This window comes from Vicugna pacos, chromosome 19, assembly GCF_048564905.1.
Source record: "Vicugna pacos chromosome 19, VicPac4, whole genome shotgun sequence".
Taxonomy (NCBI): Eukaryota; Metazoa; Chordata; class Mammalia; order Artiodactyla; family Camelidae; genus Vicugna; species Vicugna pacos.
This window is the reverse complement of record NC_133005.1, coordinates 41876987-41898355: the sequence shown is the minus strand read 5'-3', so window position 1 is coordinate 41898355 and position 21369 is coordinate 41876987. Positions and strand designations below refer to the sequence as shown.

General features: G+C 53.6%; 1 protein-coding gene across 2 annotated transcripts in view; it reads left to right on the top strand.

The window, feature by feature from the left end:
- The window catches only part of BMP7 (bone morphogenetic protein 7), an 87717-nt gene extending 66605 nt beyond the window's left edge, over positions 1-21112 (top strand). The window contains exons 5-8 of one of the 2 annotated variants that reach the window (XM_072944460.1): positions 7853-8050; positions 14169-14245; positions 15719-15939; positions 19010-21112. In XM_072944460.1, the coding sequence (XP_072800561.1) occupies positions 7853-8050; positions 14169-14245; positions 15719-15939; positions 19010-19115 (602 nt within the window). In that variant the 3' untranslated portion in view covers positions 19116-21112. The remainder of the gene's footprint in view (positions 1-7852; positions 8051-14168; positions 14246-15718; positions 15940-19009) is intronic. The other variant, XM_006213987.3, reaches the window with a different exon arrangement.
- Positions 21113-21369: the final 257 nt, after the last annotated feature.

Here is a 21369-nt window from a genome sequence, read left to right as displayed (position 1 = left end):
GGTCGGATTTCCAGCCTCCTTGGGTGGAGGAGGACTCGGGGCGGGGGCTGGGCGCTCTGCCGGGTCTGCCTCCATGAGCGCCTCTCGGATTGGGCCTTCTCTCCATGCTGGAGTGAGCTGAGCCGGCTCCCCAGCACCCCTGGCCTCTTCGGAGAGCAGGTGTGATGATTCAGGTGCAGGTGGACACCCAGAGTGTGCAAGACTAGGGGCAGCAGGCCACGCGCAGGACCTCACTGTCGCTTTACACTACAGACACGAAAATGTTGGTCCGCTCAAAACCCTGCCGTGGCCGTGGCCGTGTCTGTGATAGTCATGCTTCCCCCATCTGGGAGCAACGCAGACGTCCTTCAGCAGGGGAGCAGGTCCCCAGCTCCGTGCATCCCCACCAAATACACAGCCACCGGAAGGAGTGGCCCGTGTAACAGGCAGCCCCACGTGTGCATCTCAAAGACACGCTGACACAAGTGCTGGGAGTCCATTTGTATGAAATGTCTAGAAAGTGCAGAATTGCAGGGATGAGAATAGATCAGTAGCTGCTGGAGGCTGGGAGTCCGGGAGGCGTGGTGAGAAAGCAGGTTTCTCCCCACCCCGGGCACTCTGCGCATTTTCGAGGGGGGGGGGTGGCCCGTGCCCTGCAGGACGCTGGGCAGCGTCTCTGGCCTCTGTCCACTCGACGCCAGGAGCACCTCTGCCCCAAGTTGCAAAAACCAGAAATGTCTCCAGATGTTGTCACATGTCCCCCGGGGGGCAGGCTCACCCCTGGTTGGACGCACTGAGATAAAGCAGTACAAGGGAGTTCTTTGTAGGGTGGGAGACGCTCTGTATCCGGATAGAATTGGTTACCTGAACCTCTACGTGCGTTAAAACTGACAGATCTGTATACCAAAAGGGTGAATTTTACTGTATGTTAATTTGAAAATTAAAGTTTAAGAAAAACCAAAAAAACAAAAACAGAAGCAAAACACCCCGCAGAGAGGCCAGCCATGAGCTCTCCTAAGGACAAAGCAATCAGCGAAGTCATTACTTGCCTGCTGGGGGACCGCGGCCTCCCCACCACAGCGGCTGCAGTCTGCAGCCTGCAGCGGGGTCAGTCCCCACCAGACGTCAGGAAAAGCTTTCTGTCCTAACTTAAGGAGCCCCTCCTGGCAGATAACTAACAGGATGGCCGATTAAATTTGAATTTCAGGTAAACGACAAATGGTTGCTAACCTGAGTATGTCTCACTTGTAAACATTAGTCATTTGTCTGAAATTCAGATTTAACTGGGCATCCTGTATTTTTATTTACAAAATCTGACAACCCCATCCTTGGGTAAATCTTCAGGTTTTTCTTTTTTTTTTTTTAACCTATTAACCCTTGTCTAGAACATAAAACTTTTTCAACTTTCCCAAAGATGCAGACCAATGTTAAAATATTATATATATCTTTTCTTCCTGCCTAGAATGAGATTCACCCTCCTCAGCCCCTCTGCCCGATACATTTGGCCTGGCTCCCTACTCAGCGTGCTTTGCCCTGGACGTTCGGATACAAATAATCACAACAAATACTTGCAAAGGCTAAGTAAAGCCTTTATATCGTAACATCATAAAATGAAAAGGAATTCCTCTCCCAGCCAATCCACACGTCCTCTCTCCCAATATAACATTCTTCTGCCCTTTGTGGGGGCATTAAAACAAAAACAAACTTTACGTAAGTCCATATCCACACATGTTGGTATATGCTTTAAATTTCTTTTCTCCCATGTGTACTCACACTGTCTCATGCTCTGTGCCTCACTTAGCAGTCCTTCCTTTTGTCGACCGCACAGGAGCCTGGACCGGTCTTGTTCCCTTCATAACCCCCAGGACTGAGCGCTGTGCTGGGCTCAGGGCATGTGCGCCGGGAACATTTGTACATAGATGAATGGATTTCTTAGGTGGCTAGTCGGTACTTCATGGCATGCCCCCTAATTTAATTATCTCATCTTGATACAGCAGCACGTTGCCTCTGGGTTTTGCAGTGAAAACCTCTGACCTCAGCAACCTAGGTTTGCATGTCTGTCTTGCCTGGCTTACTTTAGGGAGGGTGTACATAATGCCTGGCTCTAGACCTGGGATGTTTTGCCTCCCAGGGGACACTCGGCAGGGCCTGGAAACATTTTGGGGATGCAGTTTTGGGAGCAGCCAGGGATGCTGCTGCAAATCCTACAGTGCCCACGGCAGCCTCCCAGAGAATCGTCATCAAGCGCCCAGTGCCCAGCGGAGAGGCCGGCTGCATCTGCAGTCGCTTGCTTGGTGAACGTGCTTTGGACTCAGTCTTAGAGCCCTCTACTGTGCGGGGACCTCAGCTGAAGGGGACCGTCCCAGCCCTGAGCTGCTGAGCTTTTGGAAAAGGATAACATGTGTGCAGGGCCCAGAGAGGCTGCCCTGAGCACTGCGGGGTCCAGAGAGGGCCCAGTGGGAGGGGCTCTTTTCTGCACCCCAGCTCGGCCTCCTCTTTCCCTGCCCTGTCTGTTCCCCACACACCAGCTCACACGGGCCTCTCATCACAGAACTCTGGCCGCGTCCCCCTGCCAAACCCTCCAGGGCTGCTGTCACACTAGAACATGATCCAAAGCTCCGCCCCCCCAACCCTGACAAGGCCCCATATGACCCAACCTGCGACTGGTCCCCCCCGGCCCCGGAGTCTGTCTCCCTCCCTGGTCAGCTCGTGGGGGGCTGTAGCCCTGTTCCAGTGCACCCAGCACGGGGCCTGCACACAGTGGGTGCTCCTTAAACAGTTGCTGAATGAACTAATAAGTGAATAAACAAGTTGGTTGTTCACGCTGGGACAGAAGAGGATGAGGCCAAGGAATTTCCAGATGCAAGGCTCCTCTGCGGCCGCAAGAGATGAGATCAATATGTTTTGCTGACGAGGAAAGATGTCCACAGTCTATTGTGTCAAAACCAGGTTTCTGTGAAACATGGGGACAGCACGATCCCAGGGACGAGGAATTGCTCGCACGTGTTTCTGTGTGTCTGTGCGTGCACGACGGGGCTGGCTCCGAGGGTGTGTGACCAGCACAGGACCAGGATCTTAGGACCCCGAGCTTGGTGTGATGCTCTGCTGTTGCCGTCTTGCAGTTCTTAATAACTTTTGGTCAAGGGGTCCTGGGTTTCTGTGGTGCACAGGGCCCCGAAGATTCTGCAGCCAGTCCTGGTGCCCGGGGATGGCTGGGACATTGGTCCGTCTTCCAGAACCCCGCATGGGCTCTGTGCGGGAGGACCCACTCTCTTCACACTTTGCTCTGTTTGCAGGTCCCAGGTAGTGTTTTTACAACCCTGCTACCCCAAGAAGAAGCCGGGGGGGATCCCAGTTCAGAGCCTTTCATTCCAAGTTCTTCCCAATGACTGTAGTCACATCTCGGACGTCTTAAGGAATACCGGGGAGGTCAAGTTCAGCCTGAGAGAAAGTTATCTCCTCCCCACCCCTGACTGGCTCTTTGAAATGTGGCCCTGGGCCAAGGGGGCCTCCAAGCTCAAATGCAACCCCCACTTGGTGTTGGAGAACCTTGACCCCCGTTTTAGCACGTGGGGCAGCCCCAGAAGGAGTCTGGGCATGTTCGCAGCACCAGGACACACTGCTGTCATAGCTGAGAGCTCAGGCTTTGGCTTCTGGCAGAGCAGAATCCTGGCTCCAACGCCGACCTGCTGCAAGGCCTTCATCATAGGAAGAAAAAAAATCCAAATTTTCTCTTTGTAAAGTCTGTCTCCTTGGTGGGGCCGTGTAGGGGTTCAGGTGGGCTGTGAGTGCTCTGTCCGCTGTTGGCCCAGAGGTGTTCGTTTATTTAGGAAATGGTGCCCATGAGGCCATGAGGGCCAGGCACTGTGATCGGCATCCTCACTGTTATAAAGAAAACTGTCCCCTAGGCTTTGGCTGGTGGCTCATCCCTACCCCCTGTTTCTTTATTTACTTTAAGAAGTTAAGATATAATTCCCATGATATAAAATTCACCATCCCAAAGTGTACCATCTAGGGGGTTTTGTGAATGAATGAACAGCATTCACATTGTTGTGCAACCATCCACTGTCTAATTCCAGAACATTTCCATCAGCCCAGAAAGAAACTTCCCACCCATGAGCACTCACCCCATTCCCTTCCCTCCCCTGGTTCCTGGCAGCCACTCTTCTACTTTCTGTTGCTATGGGTTTACTTTTGCTGGACGTTTTGTGTGACCGAAGTCATATGATAGGTGGCGTTCTGTGGCTGGGTTCTTTCCCGTGGCGCGATGCTTTCAGAGTTCATCCATGTGGTAACGTGTGTCCGTACTTCATTCCTTTCTGTGGAGAAGAATATTCCATTGGGTGGATGCACCTCATTTTGCTCATCCATTCATCAGCTAATGGACTTTTGGGTTGGCTACACTTTCTGGCTGTTGTGAACAATGCTGCTGTGAACACTTGTGAACCTATGCTCTTCGTTTTCTTGGATACATATGTGGGGCAGAGAGGGGTTGCTGGGTCACATGAGAACTCTTTGAGGACTTGCCAAACTGTTTTCCAGAATATCTGCACCATTCTTTTCGTAACCCCACCAGCAGTGTATGAGGGTCCGACTTTCCGCATCCTCACCGATCCTTGTTTATTGTCTGCCTTGATTTTAGCCATCGCAGGGGGAGTGAAGTGATATTTTGTTGTAGTTTCCCATATCCCTGTTTTCCGTTGAAAGTGAGTCCCTGTTGTGGTGATGGTCAGCTTTTGTTTGCCCTGAAAGCCTTGGTCTTTTCTCATCCTCGCTGACAGAAGAGGACTACTCCATACCTTGCCTCTGAGCGCCTGCTCAGTGCCAGGCCCAGGATGCCTTGCGACCACATCCCCTAGTTCTCAAGCCTCTAAGGAAGTGGTGAGAACAACCCTCAAATGGCAGTTCAGACTATACAATCAAAGGGGTTTATTCGTTCTGTTGGCTGGGGCAAGAGCAAGCTTCAGGAGTGGTTTGATCCAGTGGCTCAGTGATGCCATCAGAGAACAGAGAACACGTGTCTTTTTTTCTCCCAGCTCTTCCTTCCACCCGGTCAGCCCCATTTGGAAAGGTGGTCCACTTGTGGTTGCCACGTGGTGGCTGTCCCTGGACCTCTGTCCATCCCTCCTCCCTCAGTCCCATCCAGGGAGAGAGAGGGTTGCGCTGGATCCTAGACTTGGAAACTTCCAGGATACCTTTCCTCCAGTCATTGGCTACATCAGACCATGTGCCCATCCCTAAACCAGTTGCTGTAGCTGGAGGATTAGTTGCCACATATTAGACCACAGGCCCCACCCCTACGTCCAGGCTGGCGTCCATGTGAGGCATAGCTGCCTAAATAAAAATTGGGTTGGGTAGCAAGAAAAGGAGGGCGCGGATGAGACAAATATCACCCCCATTTTACAGATGAGGACATGGAGGCCCCACGTTGCAATTTGCTCTCTCAGCCTGCACAAGCTGGTCGCCCTGAAGACCCTCTTCTTCCCCCTCTGTCTGCCCATTTCTCAGCTGAGGCTGTGGGTCCCTGGACCTGGCTGTCCTGACAGCAGCCGGGGGAGCCTGACGCCCCCCCCCCCGAGGTGCAGCGACTGCTTGCAGCGCTCACGTTTGCTGTGTCTGGAACAGCATCAGGGTTTCCGGGAGGCATTTTTATTTTGCCCTAAATGCCTTCCAGGGGGAACACAATTCCTAGGGGCTTGGCTTTAACGGTTTCTTTTATAGAATCGTTCAAATTATAGATGGGTGAACTTGAGGAAACCCTGCTCAAGAATGTGGGAAAGCGACTCAGGTAAAGTGGGGGGTGGGGGGAGTGCGCTTTCTAAACATTTGTTGTTAAACAACCAAAGCGAACCCCCAGATGCTGACCTGGTCCTTGGGAGGCTGGGTTTCTGGACTCTCAGCCCATCCGAGGGGCTCCAGGTAAGTCCGTTCCAGATGTGGATGGGCCCAGAGCCTCCGGAAACACGGCTTTCACTGACGTGCGACCCCTCACCCAGCTTGGACGTACCATATCTGTCACGTTATGCAGCCTGACCTGGGTTCAAATTCAGCTCCCTCCCTTCCAAGCTGGGTGTCCTCAGGCAGGTTATCTAGCCTCTCTGGGCTGTTCTAACACGAGCGAGGTGGGCTTTCTGTGTCCTCTTGCTTTATCTTTCTTTGAAATACTTTTGTCACCACCAGACATGATATTAAGTCTGTGTGGACCAATGGCGTCGCCGTTGCCAGAGCAGGTAACCTGTTCCTAGCCCCCATCGTACTTGGGTCATCCACAGAGCACAGGACATGGTGACAGCTTCATCTGCCTTCTCCCTCGGTCTCCAGGACCCCTTATCCTCTTGGCACCCCCTTCCTTCTGTTCAAGCTTCTTCCAAGCTTCCCCGCTGGCACTTGTGTGCAGCCTCGCTTGCATTCCCCCCGACCTCCCAGTGGTGGAGGTGGGGCGTCTGGGCTCAGCCCTCATGTTGCTTGTCCAGCTCCACACTCTCCCCAGGTGAGTGCGTCCAGTCTCCACACCAGCCTGGACCGCTGCCCGGAGCTGGCATTTATTAGGCACTTCTTGTGTGCAGAGCTTTGCTGTAAAGAGCATCTGTGCGTTGAGTGGCAGAGGTGGGGCTTGAACCCAGGAAGGCTGGCCCTGAGCTGGAGCATGTTTGACTCCAAGTCTGTCTCTCCCTCTGGACCTGGGGCTCAGCCCAGGCAGGATGTTCCACCGCCCCCCTGCCCCCTTCCCTCGAGGTCAGGTGGGGATTTCAGACAAAAGCTGCTCTGTCACACTGTTTCGTCCCCTGCCCTCCCCTCCCCTGGACTTTTCCCCATCCCTACCCCTGCCTCGGTTTCCCCATTTCCTGAAGGGTCCCGGGGACCTCCCTGTATGTTTTTTTCACAAATTCCTGTTAATCTGTAATTATTTCAAAACAAGGCATTAAAAATAAAATAAATTCTAAAGATGGACTTAAAAAAGTGAACCATCACGGTGACCATTTATGGCCAACTGTGGTCCCACCACCCCGGGTCTGGGTCCAGGTCCAGGCCCCATTACCCCTCCCTGAACTGTTCAGTCGCCTCCATCTGGTCTCCAAGTCCAGCCTTGACCCCTACAGTCTAGTGTCCGGGGCAGCCGGGGCCGGGGCGGGAGTCTTTGACAAACAATTCAGGTTGCCCCCTCCACAGCCCAACGCCCCGTGGTTTCTGCGTCGTGCACACTGGATGTCCTGGGGCTTAAAACAGCAGAGCTCTCGCTCACCGTCTGGGAGCAGGAAGTCCAAAACCAAGGTGTCCCAGGCTGCAGTCCTTCCGAAGGCGCTAGGGAAGGGTCCTTCCTCACCTCTTCTGGCTTTTGGAGTCCCTGATGTTCCTTGGCCTCGTCTTCACGTGGCCGTCTTGCATGTGTGTGTATGTGTGTGTGCGTGCATGTGCACACACACACATCTCTATGTCTTCACGTGACCTTCCAATGACACCACTCATTAGATTAGGACCCACCTTCATCCAGTATGACCTTAACTATATCTACAAAGATGCTATTTCCAAATAAGGCCGCATCCTGAGGTTCTGGGTGGACGTGAATTTGGGGGGACACCAGCAAGCGGAGCAGAAGCAAAGAGCCTGCTGGTGCCCACAGGACCCTGCGTTATTTGTGCCCCTACCGTCCCTACCCCTGAGCCACCCCACTTCTCTGGCCCCCAGTCTCTGCTCCAGCCCCGTGGCCAGTCTGCCTGGCATAGGGCAGGAAGCGAGGAGGTGCTTGCTGGATGGACGAATGGAGAATCACGGTGCCTCGTGAGGCTCGGGTGAAACGAGGTCTGTGCAGCCTTCCCCGAGATCCACCCCTCCTGTAACCGCCCTTCTGTGCCTTTGACTGCTTCCCGTCTAGGACAGAGCATCAACCCCAAGTTGGCGGGCCTGATCGGGCGGCACGGGCCCCAGAACAAGCAGCCCTTCATGGTGGCCTTCTTCAAGGCCACTGAGGTCCACCTCCGCAGCACCCGCTCCACGGGGGGCAAGCAGCGCAGCCAGAACCGCTCCAAGACGTCCAAGAACCAGGAAGCCCTGCGCGTGGCCAACGTCGCAGGTACGCCCAGGGCGGGAGGGTTAATCCGCAGACCCCCTAGAAGCCCACGGGGGGCCCCCGCGGGACCCCACCCGGGACATGACTCAAAATCCAAGCATGTGCTTAGCGGATGGTTCTGGAACCACTGCAGCAGGAAGTGAAACCCACAACATCTCTTCCTGCCCAGCGCTCACCATCTTCATTGTACAAATTGTGTCATAAATTCATTTCGAAACGCAAGTAGCAAAACACTAGTATAACAAGATGCCGATCACGTAAATTCCCAAACAGACAAAACAATAGCTACAAATAAATGAAGGAAAACTGTGACATAGGCGGGAGAGGGCAGACTCCACTCCACCCCAGCTTCCCGGGGAGGGAGCCTGCAGCCCGGCCAGCGGGGAGGACGAGCCTGGGGGAGTCTGCTGTACCTTTCATTTCTTTTCTTCAAGTGAAAACATTTGAAACTCGTGGCAAATTTTAATACTTGTTGAATATGGGTGGTAGAATTTTCTCGTGGCCATTTTGCAGCTCTGGGTTCATTGTGAGCCAGGGAAGGCCTGGGGCTGGTCAGAGGCGGCATGGAAGGGGGCGTGAGGGTGCTTCGAGGTGTGCTGGTGAGGTGGTGCAGCATCCTTCTCCCTCAGATTCACCCTCAAATTCAATAGCTTCTTTCGCCTCACCTGGCCAATTTTGAAATTTCTGTTCATTTTCCTTTTCGAGGGAAAAGAAAAGTATGGTTGCTGTGGTTGGTGATGTTTTTACGAGCAGGGCTTCCTGCTGGATGGGCCCCAGAGTTTGTGCACAGAGAGGCTCTGTAAGAATTCTTTCCTGGCAGGTGCATTCATTCTTTTTCAGGCTACTCTGAGGGGATCTGTGACCCCCACCCCAATTAAAAACCAGCTGAGTTCTTCCATTTGTTTTGGGAGCCTCCTCTAGGCCCAGCTCTTGGAGGCGGGGTTTCAACAGTGGAAGCCCAGCCATGGTCCGGAGCTAATTCAGAACGGGCAGGAGGTGGCCCTCATTCACAGCCGCACCAGTGACTGGCCGTGGGGTCGGGAGACGGTAGACGTGCAGAGGGTGGTTCAGGGAAGACTTCCTGGCTGAGAGCTCTGGTACCCGCGAGGCCAGGCTGGGTGGGCTTGAGATCAGCGCTCCAGGCAGCAGGACCCACAGGCGCAGAAGCCTGTGGAGGGAGGTTTCATGGCAGCTTTGAGGGTGGGGGAAAGCCATGTGGCTGGGACAGGGGAGGGTGGGGCTGCGGAGAGAGCAGAGTAAGTGTCCTCTTGGGAGCTACATCTTTAGTTTGAATTTCATCCAAAGCAAATTTGGAAGCCTTTGCAGAGTTTCAGGCGATGGTGTAGGGTGGAGCTGATAAGCAGTTCAGTCTGGCTGCTCAGGGAATGGGGTGGGGGAGCAGGGCGGGGCGCTCAGGGAGGGTAGAAGTAGGGAGACTTGCGAGAGGCCCTTCTGTATCAATCAGGCAGAAAGTGCTGGCAAATTCTATCCCGTGTCTCAGAGGTCTGTCAGGTGAAATGGCCTAACCAAGGTAATGGATGGGGAGGGACTAGGCCCCAAAGTCTTAGCATTGAACACCCCATTTTCCCTAGCATCCTCATCAAATGCCCATCAAGCCTCCATTTACATAACTCCCAGGACGAGGCTCTCACTACCTCACAGGGCAGCTACTCTACGTTGCCTGGAAGCTGCTTCCTTGCTCTGGATTTCTACTTCCCAGCCCTGTTTGACGTTCACCTAAACCCTGCCTGGAAGTTTACTTTAAAAAAAAAAAACAAAGCCTGGGCCTCATTGCAGGCTTAGGAACCAGAATCTCTATGAGTGAGTGTGTGTGTGTGTGTGTGTGTGTGTGTGTGTGTGTGTGTGTGCATGCGTGTGTGCGTGCGCGCACGTGTGCCCACATGCCCGTGGGAAGCTTTACCCAACGTGACAGGCTAGGAATCCTACTGTAGGGCCACACAAGCAGAGTGACTCCCCTCTCACCGGGCCGCCCTCCGTGTGCTGAGGTGCTGCCTGCAGGCTCTCCCCACCCCCAAAGACGCCCCAGTGGTGCAGTTTGGGTGGAGAAATGGGGACCCTTGCCTCCCTTCCACTTTTCCTCTCCCCAACTCCCTGCTCATTAGCCATCTTCTCCAGGTGACCGATAGGGGTGGGAGCTGCGTCCTGGCACAGGTTGTGACTTGTTAGCTGCTCGGCCAGGATCGCGGAGGCGGATGAGGCAGCAGCCCGTTGGCTCCTGTTGGCCTGCCCGCTGCCGCGTGGGGCGGGTGGGGCCGACGGAGGGACAGGGGAGCTGGGAGCCTGCTTCCTGAGCATCTCTTTTCTTCCCTGTCCTCGCCTTTCTGCCTACAGGAGGTCTGAGTGACCACTTTCTCCCAGAGCAGCCACAATCCAAGGAGGCCTGGAGGAGCCACAGGTTTGGCTCCAATGACAGGGCCAGTGCCCACCCCACACACGCACATCCACAACCAGCTTCATGAGCTGCTCTTGGTCTTGGTCTGTTGGGCCTTGGGTTTCAACCTGAAGCCAAATATCAAGACAGGGCTGGGAAAAGTGACACTCAAGCCCCTACTGGCTCTTCCCCTGCTCATGGCAGACATTCCTAATCAATCATGGCACTCTCCTCTCACGGAGCCCACACATAGCTTCTTCACTCAGGGCACCAAACAGCCAGCAGTGTTGGCACTCGACACACAGCTTCTTTGCCACATCCTTGGCCCAAACTAACGTGCTCAGACCTTTGTCTTGGTCAGACTGCTTCCCACAACATCACTGGGCTGAGGGACCCTTCCACCTGCCTGCAGGGAAGGAGGGGAGGACGGCTTGTGGGGTGGACAGTGCTACCTGGGGCCACAGGCCTGGCCACAGCGATGGAGGCCTTCTTAGATTTCCCTCAGCGTCTGCGCCCTCCAGGCGGTGCAGTGAACGGTCCAGGAGGTTCCTCAGGCTCTTCTCTGATGGTTCCGTTGACCTTGACCTTTTTCACATCCACGCCCACCTGGCCCTCCAGCAGCCCTGCTACCCCCGCAGTGGGTTTTCTCCCTCACTGCCCTCAGGGCAGTTTCCAGAGGTGGAAGGGGGATCTAGGGCTCCCCGTTACTGCTCCGTGCTCTCCCCCCCACCCCCAGCCTTGGCGCCCCGTGCAGCAGAGCAGACCTCTCCTGTCCTCACCGCGGACCCTGCCTCCTCATTCCGAGAGGGCGCTAGTGCCCAGCTGCCCATCCCTCTGCCGGCTGCCGCTCCCATCCCGGCTCTTGCTGACTTCCTCAGTCATGAAGGGTCTCCTTCTCTGCAACCAGCTCTGTCCTCATCCTGGGATCTCCTCACTTCCTCAGAAGGCCTGCTTTAGCGCCCACGGCACAGAGCCCCAGGAAGCCAGCACATCCTTCCTGTACCCCTCTCCTCCCTCAGCTCCTCTGGAGTTCTTCTAGATGCAGTGTCATTTGTGTTGACTTGTTGGGTTATTTTCTGTCCCCCTCCCTGGAAGATAAGCCCCTCATTGGCAAAGCTTTGCTTTGTTCACACTTGTGCCTAAGACGGCATCTGCAAACTGGCTGTAGACAGTGACAGTTTGTATGAATGAATGAATGAATGAATGAATGAATGAACGAACGAATGCTGTACCTGCCACCAAGGTAACAAGGGCCCAAGACATCCCTGCCCCCACAGCCTGGGAAGGGTCACTGTGTCGCCCTCACGGGGATCATCTCACTGGTTTTGAGTGTCTCCCAGGGGCCAGGATCCCTCCTCTAAACACACACAATTCTGTAATAATCGGTTTCGTGTCATTTCCTCCTTGGTTTGTATATCTTTAAAAATTGCTTTTCTGAACTCTAGATATAAAGATATGTACAAAATTGGGAATAGTCAAAAGAGCTGATGCACGGGGATGGAGCACCTGAGTGAGCCCCTCCCGCCACACACACCTGTTCATCTGGGGTCTAAGCATTTCTGGAAAACAGTGGAGACCATTTTCTGATGACTGCTGTGCCCCTCAGCTGTCCTCTTGTCCTCAACCCCATTTCTCTTCTTCTTTCCGTCTCCTTCCCACCCTCTCTCCTCACCCCACCCCCATTTCCTTTCAACCTTGTTCTCAGCCCAAGGCGGGGGGGTCCAGGTGGCTGTCCCTGGAGGTTTCCCGGACAATGTGAAGTCCAGCATGTGTCCGAGGAGGCTGCCTGATTTGCAGCGTGTGGTCACCAGGTTTATGGATATGAAGTCCTCTTGCCACCCAGCTTCCACACCCATTTTACAGTTGAGGAAACTGAGACCCAGGGAGGGACACTCAGCGATGCCCTTCTTCTCTTACCATTTCTCGTCAACCCAGCAACTGTACAGGTAGAGTCCTTGTGAATCAGGGGAAAGCAGAAAAGTGAGGGGTGTTTCACCTTTTGCCAGACTCCCTGATGGCAGGCCATTAGATTTGAAGGAAATGGTTATCAACTCCAAATAGGTGAAGAGTGTGCGTGTGAATGAAGCACGTGCATAGTTCTAAACGTCCGTAACCGGCAGACTGGGAGGATGATGACAAGTAGCTGGATGCTGTGAGCTCCGTGCATGCTGACCCCATTCCAGCGGTCAAGGCTGCCCTGGGAGGTGCGGGCCCTCTGTCCCCACTTTGCAAAGTGGAGTCCAAGGTCTAGGAGGAATGGATTGGGTCACTCGCCCTCATCTGAACCAGTGCTCATTCCAAGGTCAGGATGTGAGCCGGTGAGCTCAGGACTGGGTTCTCAACCAGTCACTGGCAACAGCTGGGGTTGCCATGAGGACCCCCGTCCACTGGGAGGGGCCACCCACCAGGCCATCTGAGAGAGCAGACCAGGCGATGGGAACTGGAGGTATCTGAATGTCTACCCATGCAGGTCAACTGAACAGGCAACCCTGGCTCATCTCCTTGGCAACCCCAGTGCCTCTCCCTCCTGCAATAAGTTCTCCTTCTGCTCCTCACCCACCGGTGTTTGTGACCTTCTGGGACACTTAGGCCTTGAGTGGGTCAGAGCAGTGGAAGAAGCTAAGGCAGGGACCCCTCCTGTATGTGTGTGTTTGTTCCACAAATTTTGGTGGACTTTGGGCTCTGGGAATCCAACGGTGATCTCACAAGGCCTTTTTGAAGAGATGACATCAAGCCAAGGCTTGAATACTAAGTAGGAGCCAGACATACAAAGAGTCTGAGAAGGAGCATTCCAAGTAGAGGAAACAGCAAGTGCAAAGGCCCAGAGGTAGGGACGGGCTTGGCAGCACATTCATGGCACAGAAAGAAGGCTGTCATGAATGGAACTGTGTGGTTGATGGTTCAGGAGTCAGGGCCATATATCACCTTACAGGCCAAAGCAGGAGCTGAGGTCATGGTTAAAGAAAAAAATGAATCCCTCTAGCTTCTGTGTGTGGAGGAGATTGTGCAGTGGCAGCAGTGTGTGTGTGTGTGTGTGTGTGTGTGTGTGTGTGTGAGACAGAGAGAGACAACAGAGAGACAGAAACAGAGATTTCTACATGTTTACAAGTCCTCAATTCCTAATCCCAAATGCCTACAAACCTTACATACTTCTGGAAAACCCCAGTGCATAATTTTCATTCCTCAAAGAAACCTCAGTGTTGTGTTTTTCTCAAGGTCAGTGGGGTTTGACTTTTTGCCCTCTCATTTCTTCTTGGTGGTGGGGGCTTTGTTCCTGGCTCCATCTGTGCCTCCTCTCACCCCCTCCAGAGGGCTGAGCATTGGGAGGTGGGCTGGTCTTACATGGTGAGATTGATCGGTCCCTCCGATCAGGCTCTTGGAGTCAGCACTGTGGGGTGTGGATGGAGATTGATTCCCGTACGGAACCTGGGCAGATGTCAGCATCTGAACTAGAGAAACCAGTGTCCACAGAAGGATGGAGAGAAAGCTGTGAGCTAAGACTGCGTGAGAGGAGCAGAGGCGTTGGTACCTCCCTTATGGTGGCTGTTTGCTGGGGCTGGAAGTGAGTTGTGAGGCTACAGGTGCTTGAACTTCTGTGTCAGGAAAGTCACCCTGCAGCTTTCAGACTTTGTGCTCATACAACTGCCTTAGACTGAGGAAGGTGTAATATGTGTGTGTGTTTCCTTTCCCGCTCCCCCATCCTGCTCCCCTGCTTCCTTGTCAACGCAGAAAACAGCAGCAGTGACCAGAGGCAGGCCTGTAAGAAGCATGAGCTGTACGTCAGCTTCCGAGACCTGGGCTGGCAGGTAAGCGGAGGTGGGGCGGGAGGTTGGCGGCTCTGCCCTGGGTGTCGGGGGCCTCTGGTGCGGGCTCCCCCGTGCTCCCCCCACAACGATGGGGCTGTGTCCCGCATGTGCAGTGGGTCTTGTTTCTCATCTATATCAGTTAAGGCTCTGGGATCAAGTGTCCCAACCACAGTAGAAGATTTAGGTCCAGGTTCCAGGGATGCCTCACGAAACCCAAGAGCAAAAATGTGGTTGAGGCTCAAGCCAGAACCAGGAACCCCTACACTTTGGACTCTGAACCTCATTCCCCACATAAACCCCATTTCTGTCATGCACTGGCTGCTTCTTTCAGACGTGGCTGGGTGCATGGGCCAGAATCCAGCTGCCTGGAGAGCAGGCTCCCACCCTCTGCCTCATCTGCCCACCCCCACTTCTGTGAGTCAGATTCCCAGGGAAGGCTCTGATTGGCCCAGCTTGGGTCACGGGCTTGTCCCTGAGCCAATCAGCTGTTTCATGGGTGGGATCATGTTGAAGGAACATGGCTGCCCCTCTGGAACCATCTGGAGCCGGGCAAAGGGCAGGGGATGAATCCGAGAAAAGGAGTGAGGGTCATATGATCTCACAACGATTTATGAGACTGACATTCTGGGCTCTTTTCTAGGCACCAGAAATGCAGCCTGGGATGTAGCAGTGGGCCTGCCCTTGTGGAGCCCGAGCATCCCCAGACAGGGCGTTGTCCTAAAGTCACCAGGGCCACTGGTTTTGTTGTTGTCCCCTCAGCGAGCTTGCCATCCAGCCAGAGTCCAGAGGCTTCCCGGGGGGTTCCCAGATACACCCCCGGGGCACGTGTGCTCACAGCCACTCGTGCCCCCTGCAGTCCTGTCCTCACTCTGATGACAACACTCATGGCCTAGGGGTGCTTCTGTTCTTGTGCTGGAACAGAGCCCCAAAACAGACTTGCGTCACTTGGTGGGTGGGGGGTGGGGGTCTGTTTATTGCTAGAACGACATTTCTGTGCTGACCCGACCCCGCTCACCCTTTACTGAGTGGCACATGTGTCCCAGGCATCAGGCTGGGCTGGCTGCACTTATCCACTCTCTCCCAGGTGAGGCCTGGAGGTTTTGTGTAAAGCAGACTGCCCACGTGTCACCACCTAGTTGGGGTAAGGTGGATGCCACCCTGGTGACCCCTCTCTGTGCCACCTTCAGATGAAGAGCAAGGGTCCATGCTGGGCTCAGCCCAGCCCCCTGTGGCCTTTCCCTCTTTCTGCAGTCTGTTCTGGTCACGAAGGGCTGCCACCTGTTTCTCCTGCCCCTGCAGGAGCCCCGGCTGCCCGGGCAGGTGTGGGCCGTGCCTTTGACCTCTGGGATCTATGGAGTCTGGCCCACGGGAGGAGGTTTCGGCCTGGAGGGTGGGGCCCTGCGGCCCCCACTTCCCTTGGGTTTCTGGATGGGGCCCTCACCACGCCCCCACGCCCTCCCCTCCCTCCCGCAGGACTGGATCATCGCGCCCGAAGGCTACGCCGCCTACTACTGCGAGGGGGAGTGCGCCTTCCCTCTGAACTCCTACATGAATGCCACCAACCACGCCATTGTGCAGACACTGGTGAGTGTGGCCTCTGCACCGTCTGGGGTGTGGTCAACTGACGGGAGCAGAGCCACCAGATCCTGCCTCGTGGTCCTCCAAGCTGGGGCCACTGCAGATCTCCGGCCAAGGTGACGTTATGACTTTCAGGAACCCTGGGCATGCTGACTGTCTTGGGCCCTTTCTCCATAAAATAAGATTAAAAATTACACTTAATAATATGCATGTGTAATCTTTCTGTGTAATCTTCAACCCTAAAGTTCATTTATTTCTCCTACTTTTAAAAGAAATTGAAACAGTTTCATGGGCTCCTAAAGGTATCACGGGTAAAGGTCGCCCTGGCCCAGCCTCTGTCTAGGGGATGGTTGTTCCTGGCTGTCAGCGTCCACTTCCATGGGCTTCCCTGACTTTTGCTCCCCCCCCCCAGTGTCTGGGCTGCCCCCAGATTGGGCAGGCTTGAGAACTTGTTCCCTCCCAGAGCTTACATCTTTGCCTCCTAGCCTCGAACTTCATGGTTCAGCCATTCAAGGGTGTTTACTGAGCATCTACTGCATGTGGACCCTGTGTGCTGGGAGCTGAGGACACCGCAGGGAACAGCATACAGGGACCAATACAGATGCGGTCCCAGCCCTAAGAGCCTCATTTTCCAGGGGAGGAAAGAGTCAAGTGAACAAATGAGGAAACTTCAGGGAGAGGGGACATGATAGGAAGATGGCAAATAAGATAATATCTTACAGAGATAGGGCGGGGTGTTAGCCATGGGGCACTTTGAACTTTCTTGGGGTCATTGGAGGATTCAGTGTGATGACGAGATTAAAAGCTCTTAGAAGGGTGCCCAGCGCTGGTGACATTCAATAAATGTTATTTTTACCACTTTACTAACAACGCCAGCAGTGATACGAGTTAGGGGCTTTGTTCTTTAGCTTAGAATCTGAGGTTCAGGGAAACTTGGTGGTCTACCTCCCTGTTATGAACAGTATCTCGCCTTTCCTGACAACTGGTCATCCTCCTTGACTTGAATGCCTTTAGGGACGGAGTGCTCACTGCTCAGAGTCAGCCCCTCTGTCCCACAGGTCTGCTTGTTACAGAGCTTGGTGCTTTTATTTAGTAACCTGCCTCGCTCTTTCCTTGTCCCGCCCCATGTCTTACTTCTTCTCTGTTCTTTTTATTTGGACCCGGCTCTGCCCTTTTTTTGTTTATTTAGCATTGCTTTGCCAGGGCCTTCCCTCCCACAACAGTAAACTCTGAGTCCAATTCAGGTTTGAAAGTCTCCAGACTGGAAATGGATAGTGTCCCCAGCCTGTTCCTCGGTCTGAACCTGTCCCCTGTGTCAGTGTTCCCCTGCTCTGTCCTGCTCCAAGGACCCCGGGAGGTGATGGGGGTGTCTCCCTGGCTGCCAGGAGCACACCTCCACCCTCCTTCAAGCCCTGCCTTCCTGGCCCTCGGAGCAGGGGCCAGCCCGGCTGCCCTGTGACCAACCACTCAATCCACGTTTCCCCAGAGAGCTCGAGGGTCAGAATGAAGCCTCTTGATTATTCTGAAATGAGGGTCATGTTTGAAAAGAGGGTGAATCCTTGCCGTCTAAAGAGTCCTCGTGAAGTCCAGAGGAAACGAGCTGACATCTGAGATTGGCTTTAAAATTATTCGAGGGTGGAGGAGATGGGGGATGGTTTAGATTTGTCAGGTGTGAAATTTTCCATAAAAACAGTTTAAAAGAGTGTGCTGCCTTACGTGAGAGGTCACAGACTGGGGCTCAGAGGGTCATCTGTAGCATTTTCAGTTGGCCCCCGTGGTGTCGGAAACCTGAAGTTGCACAGAAAAAGAAAACAGGACTGAACCGCTGGCCTGTCCCGAGCACTGGCACATCTGACTGCGCTGGCTTCGGTTGGCTGTGGTCAGCTTGTGGCTGTCTGCTTTCGGTTTGCACCAGTCCTCACTATCCCCTGTTGATCACTCCTAGCCGAGGTTGGTCATCAGTGGCACGTGTGTGGCCCGACTGGCATTTGAGTTTGTCCCCCGCCCCCACTCCAACCCTCATCCTCTGTAAGGTGCATAGAAGCCCATGAGTGGACAAGGACAATAAACCTGGGCAGCTGGCTGCCTTCTTCCTTCATTGTTACCTTCTGGACCTTCTCTTTCCTCATTGATGTTTGTCCACATTCTTTTCCTCTTATTTTTATTGCTCAAGAGACAGAATAGTCTAATGGAGTCTAGACTTACACTGTCCAATATGGTAACTGCTTTTCTATGTGGCTCTCGAGCCTTGATGTGTGGCCAGTCTGAATTGAGATGTTTTGCGACTATAAAATACACACCGGGTTTGAAGACTTAGAACATAAGCAGGTAAAGTACCTCACTAGTGACTTCTTACGTTAAGTCTACGCTGAAGTGATGATACTTGTGAAATGCGGGGTTGAAGTAAGTATGTTCTTTAAGTTAATTTCGCCTGTTTCTTTTTTCAGCTTTTTAAATGTGGCTGCTAGAACATTTTAAGTTACATGCGCGATTTGCATGATACTTGTTTCTTGGGCAGGATACGTCTGGCCCAGGAGTCAGCAACCTGTTTCTGAAAAGGGCCAGACAGTAAATAGTTTTTACTTTGAGAGTCATAAATGTCTGTTGCAACCGCTCACCTCTGCTGATGTAATACAGAAGCAGCCACAGACACTGTGTAGGTGAATGGGTGTGGCTGTGTGCCAGTAAAACTTTATTCATAAAAACAGGTGGTAGGGCAGGGTTTGGCCAACAGGCTGACCCTGGTCTAGCCCAGTGGCTCTCAACTGGGGTCAGTTTTGCCTCCCAGGGGATATTTGACAGTGCCTGGAGATATTTTTGGTTGTCGCGGTTGGGGGGTGGGGGGAGTGCCTCTGGCCTCTAGGGGGTGTGGCCTAGAGATGCTGTGGAACACCCTACAATGCACAGGACAGCCCCACCAGTGAGAATGACCTGGCCCCGAATGTCTCATCTGGCCAGTAACTTGCTAGCTGTGTAAACCGCTGTACTTCAGTTCTCTCATCTGTGAAACAAGAATCACCCACAGAACTGAGTTAGTTATCCAGCAAGTGCTTAGAACTGGGAGTGCTCACTAAGTGTCACCTACGGTGATTTTAAGGAAGCAGTACCTGTTCCTTATAGAAATAAGGAGGCGGGGGAAGTGACTCACCGGGTCTCACCCCGCCAACGTTTTGGTGTGTGTTCCAGGTTCACTTCATCAACCCGGAAACGGTGCCTAAGCCCTGCTGTGCTCCGACTCAGCTCAATGCCATCTCCGTCCTCTACTTCGATGACAGCTCCAACGTCATCCTGAAGAAATACAGAAACATGGTGGTCCGGGCCTGTGGCTGCCACTAGCCCCTCCTGGAATCAGACCCTTCGGGGCCACGTTTTTCTGGATCCTGGGTCTCTCGCCACCCAGCGCCTCCCACCGCCTGGGCGAGGAGCCAGCAGACCAACTGCCTTTTGCGAGACCTTCCCGTTCCCCGCCCCAACTTGACCGGTGTAGGAGTGTTAAGGAATCCGAGAGGCAAATGGCTTTTGATCAGTTTTTCGTCAGCCTCCTACGGACAAGATCCTACAAGCTGCTGCAGGCGAAACCTAACAGGAAAAAATACAAAGAAAAACGGCCCAGCCGCGATCATTGGCTGAGAAGTGTCAGCCGTGCACCGACTCGTTCCCAGGGGTAACTATGAGCGCCCTTCAGCCAGGCCACCAGCAGCGGGAGGAAAGGGGGCGCGGCCAGGGGTGGGCACGTCGGTGTCTCCACGAAAGGAAGGCTAACGCGGAAGTTCCTGTAATAAATGTCACAATAAAACGAATGAATGAAAATGGTTAGGATGTTACAGATATATTTTCCTAAACAGTTTATCCCCATTTCTTGGTTTACTCCGATTTCATAAACAGAAGCTGCGGCCAGTGGCGGGAGGGGAGGTTTCCTCTCCGTTCCATTCGGTTTCATTCTGAGGCATGTGAGGCCCACTGTTTACGCAGACTCGCCCCAAACCCGAGATTTGGCTGGGAGGGGAGAGGGAAATGTTCGGCTTGGAGCTGGGAGGGTGTTGACCTTGAAGGAAAAATCATCTTTCAGCGGGGTGTGCAGTGGCAGGAATTCTGACAGCCACGTGAAGCACCGGCAGATGCTTGGAATTGGCTTTCCAACCCCTCCCGCGCCCCCGCCCCCGCCCCTTGGTCGGGAGCCAGTGAGAGGTGGCAGAGTGGAGGAGGACGGCACTCAGGACAGAACCTGCAACTTGACCCTGAGTTCTGGCCGGCACAGCCCTACTGAGAGAAGCACCAAGGAAACCCAGCTCTCAACAGGGGTAGGTGGGCAGAGGGGGCTGTCATCCCCCAAATGTGCTCCTCTGTTGGTCACTGACATCAGCGTCCCAGAGTCTGGATTCTGACGAGGGCCTCCGTGGTCAGCTCCCTTCATCTGCAGGCCCTCATCAAAGGGCCGTGCGAAAGGATCAGCCCCTTAACCAGGGGAGGATGACGCAGAGGGAGGTCTGCTGTGAACAGGGTGTGTGGGGTGTGACCCTCACATGGAAGGGTCCACAAGCTGTTTTGAGAGTGACATTCTAATCAGATGTCCTGACTTGAAGGTGCCATTTCTGACGTGGCTTTATCATAAGCCTCCCTTGCCTTGGCTGGTGGGTCCCCGAAATGGTGTGCCCCACCCCCACCTCCATCTGTACTGCAGGCCCTGGAGATGACCAGGATGTCTGTGAACAAAGAACAGGGTTATCCAGCTGAGGCCTGAGGCCCCTGGAATCTGGTCCTAGTTTCTCCATGTTGATTAAGTTGGTTCCTGAAAACACAGGGGCCCTGTTTTAATTTTCTTTTATTTTTTCTTCTTCAGTAGCTTGGGCTGCAGCCTTCACTCTGCCTGGTCAGTGGGGAGGAGTCTCCGTTTTTGTTATATTTTGTTTTCTCTGTTGGTGGATCTGGGGATTTTGGTGTGATTCCCTCTTGGTGCAAGTTTCCTCACCACGTATGCCCCAACTGGCCTCTGGCTAGCATCATTTGTACATTGAAACATGTAAATAGTTGTTACAAAACAAAGAAATTATTTATGTCCATCTGAAGCTCACTTTAGACCCTCTCCAGCCCCTTGTTCGGGATGATGCGCTCACGTCCCTCCAACCTGTTTATTTTCTTATTTAAGACTATTTATTGATGGTCAGACTCATGGACCTTCAGCTGTTGCATAGAGCAGTCCTCAGAGAAAATGCTGTACAAATAGACAAAATGAAAAGGGTTTTGACTTTGCAATAAAAGGAGACATTTGGTTCTGGTTTTGGGCCTGTGTACGTCTGTGTTGTTTTTTCTCCAGCGCCTGGACACCGGAGTTCTCTTGGTCTGCTCAGAACTCTTTGCCTTGGCCTCCACCATTAACACGCTGTTCATCATCCAGGCCCTGGGGAGAAAGGGCCGCTCGTCAATATTCGGTGCAGCTGTGTGGGGCTCCGGGCAGGAGGGATGGAACCAAACAGCGAATGTGAGTTTGGTAGGCTCGACTACAAAGATGCTTGATTGAATTACAGTGCAGCTGTCAGCAGCTGTTT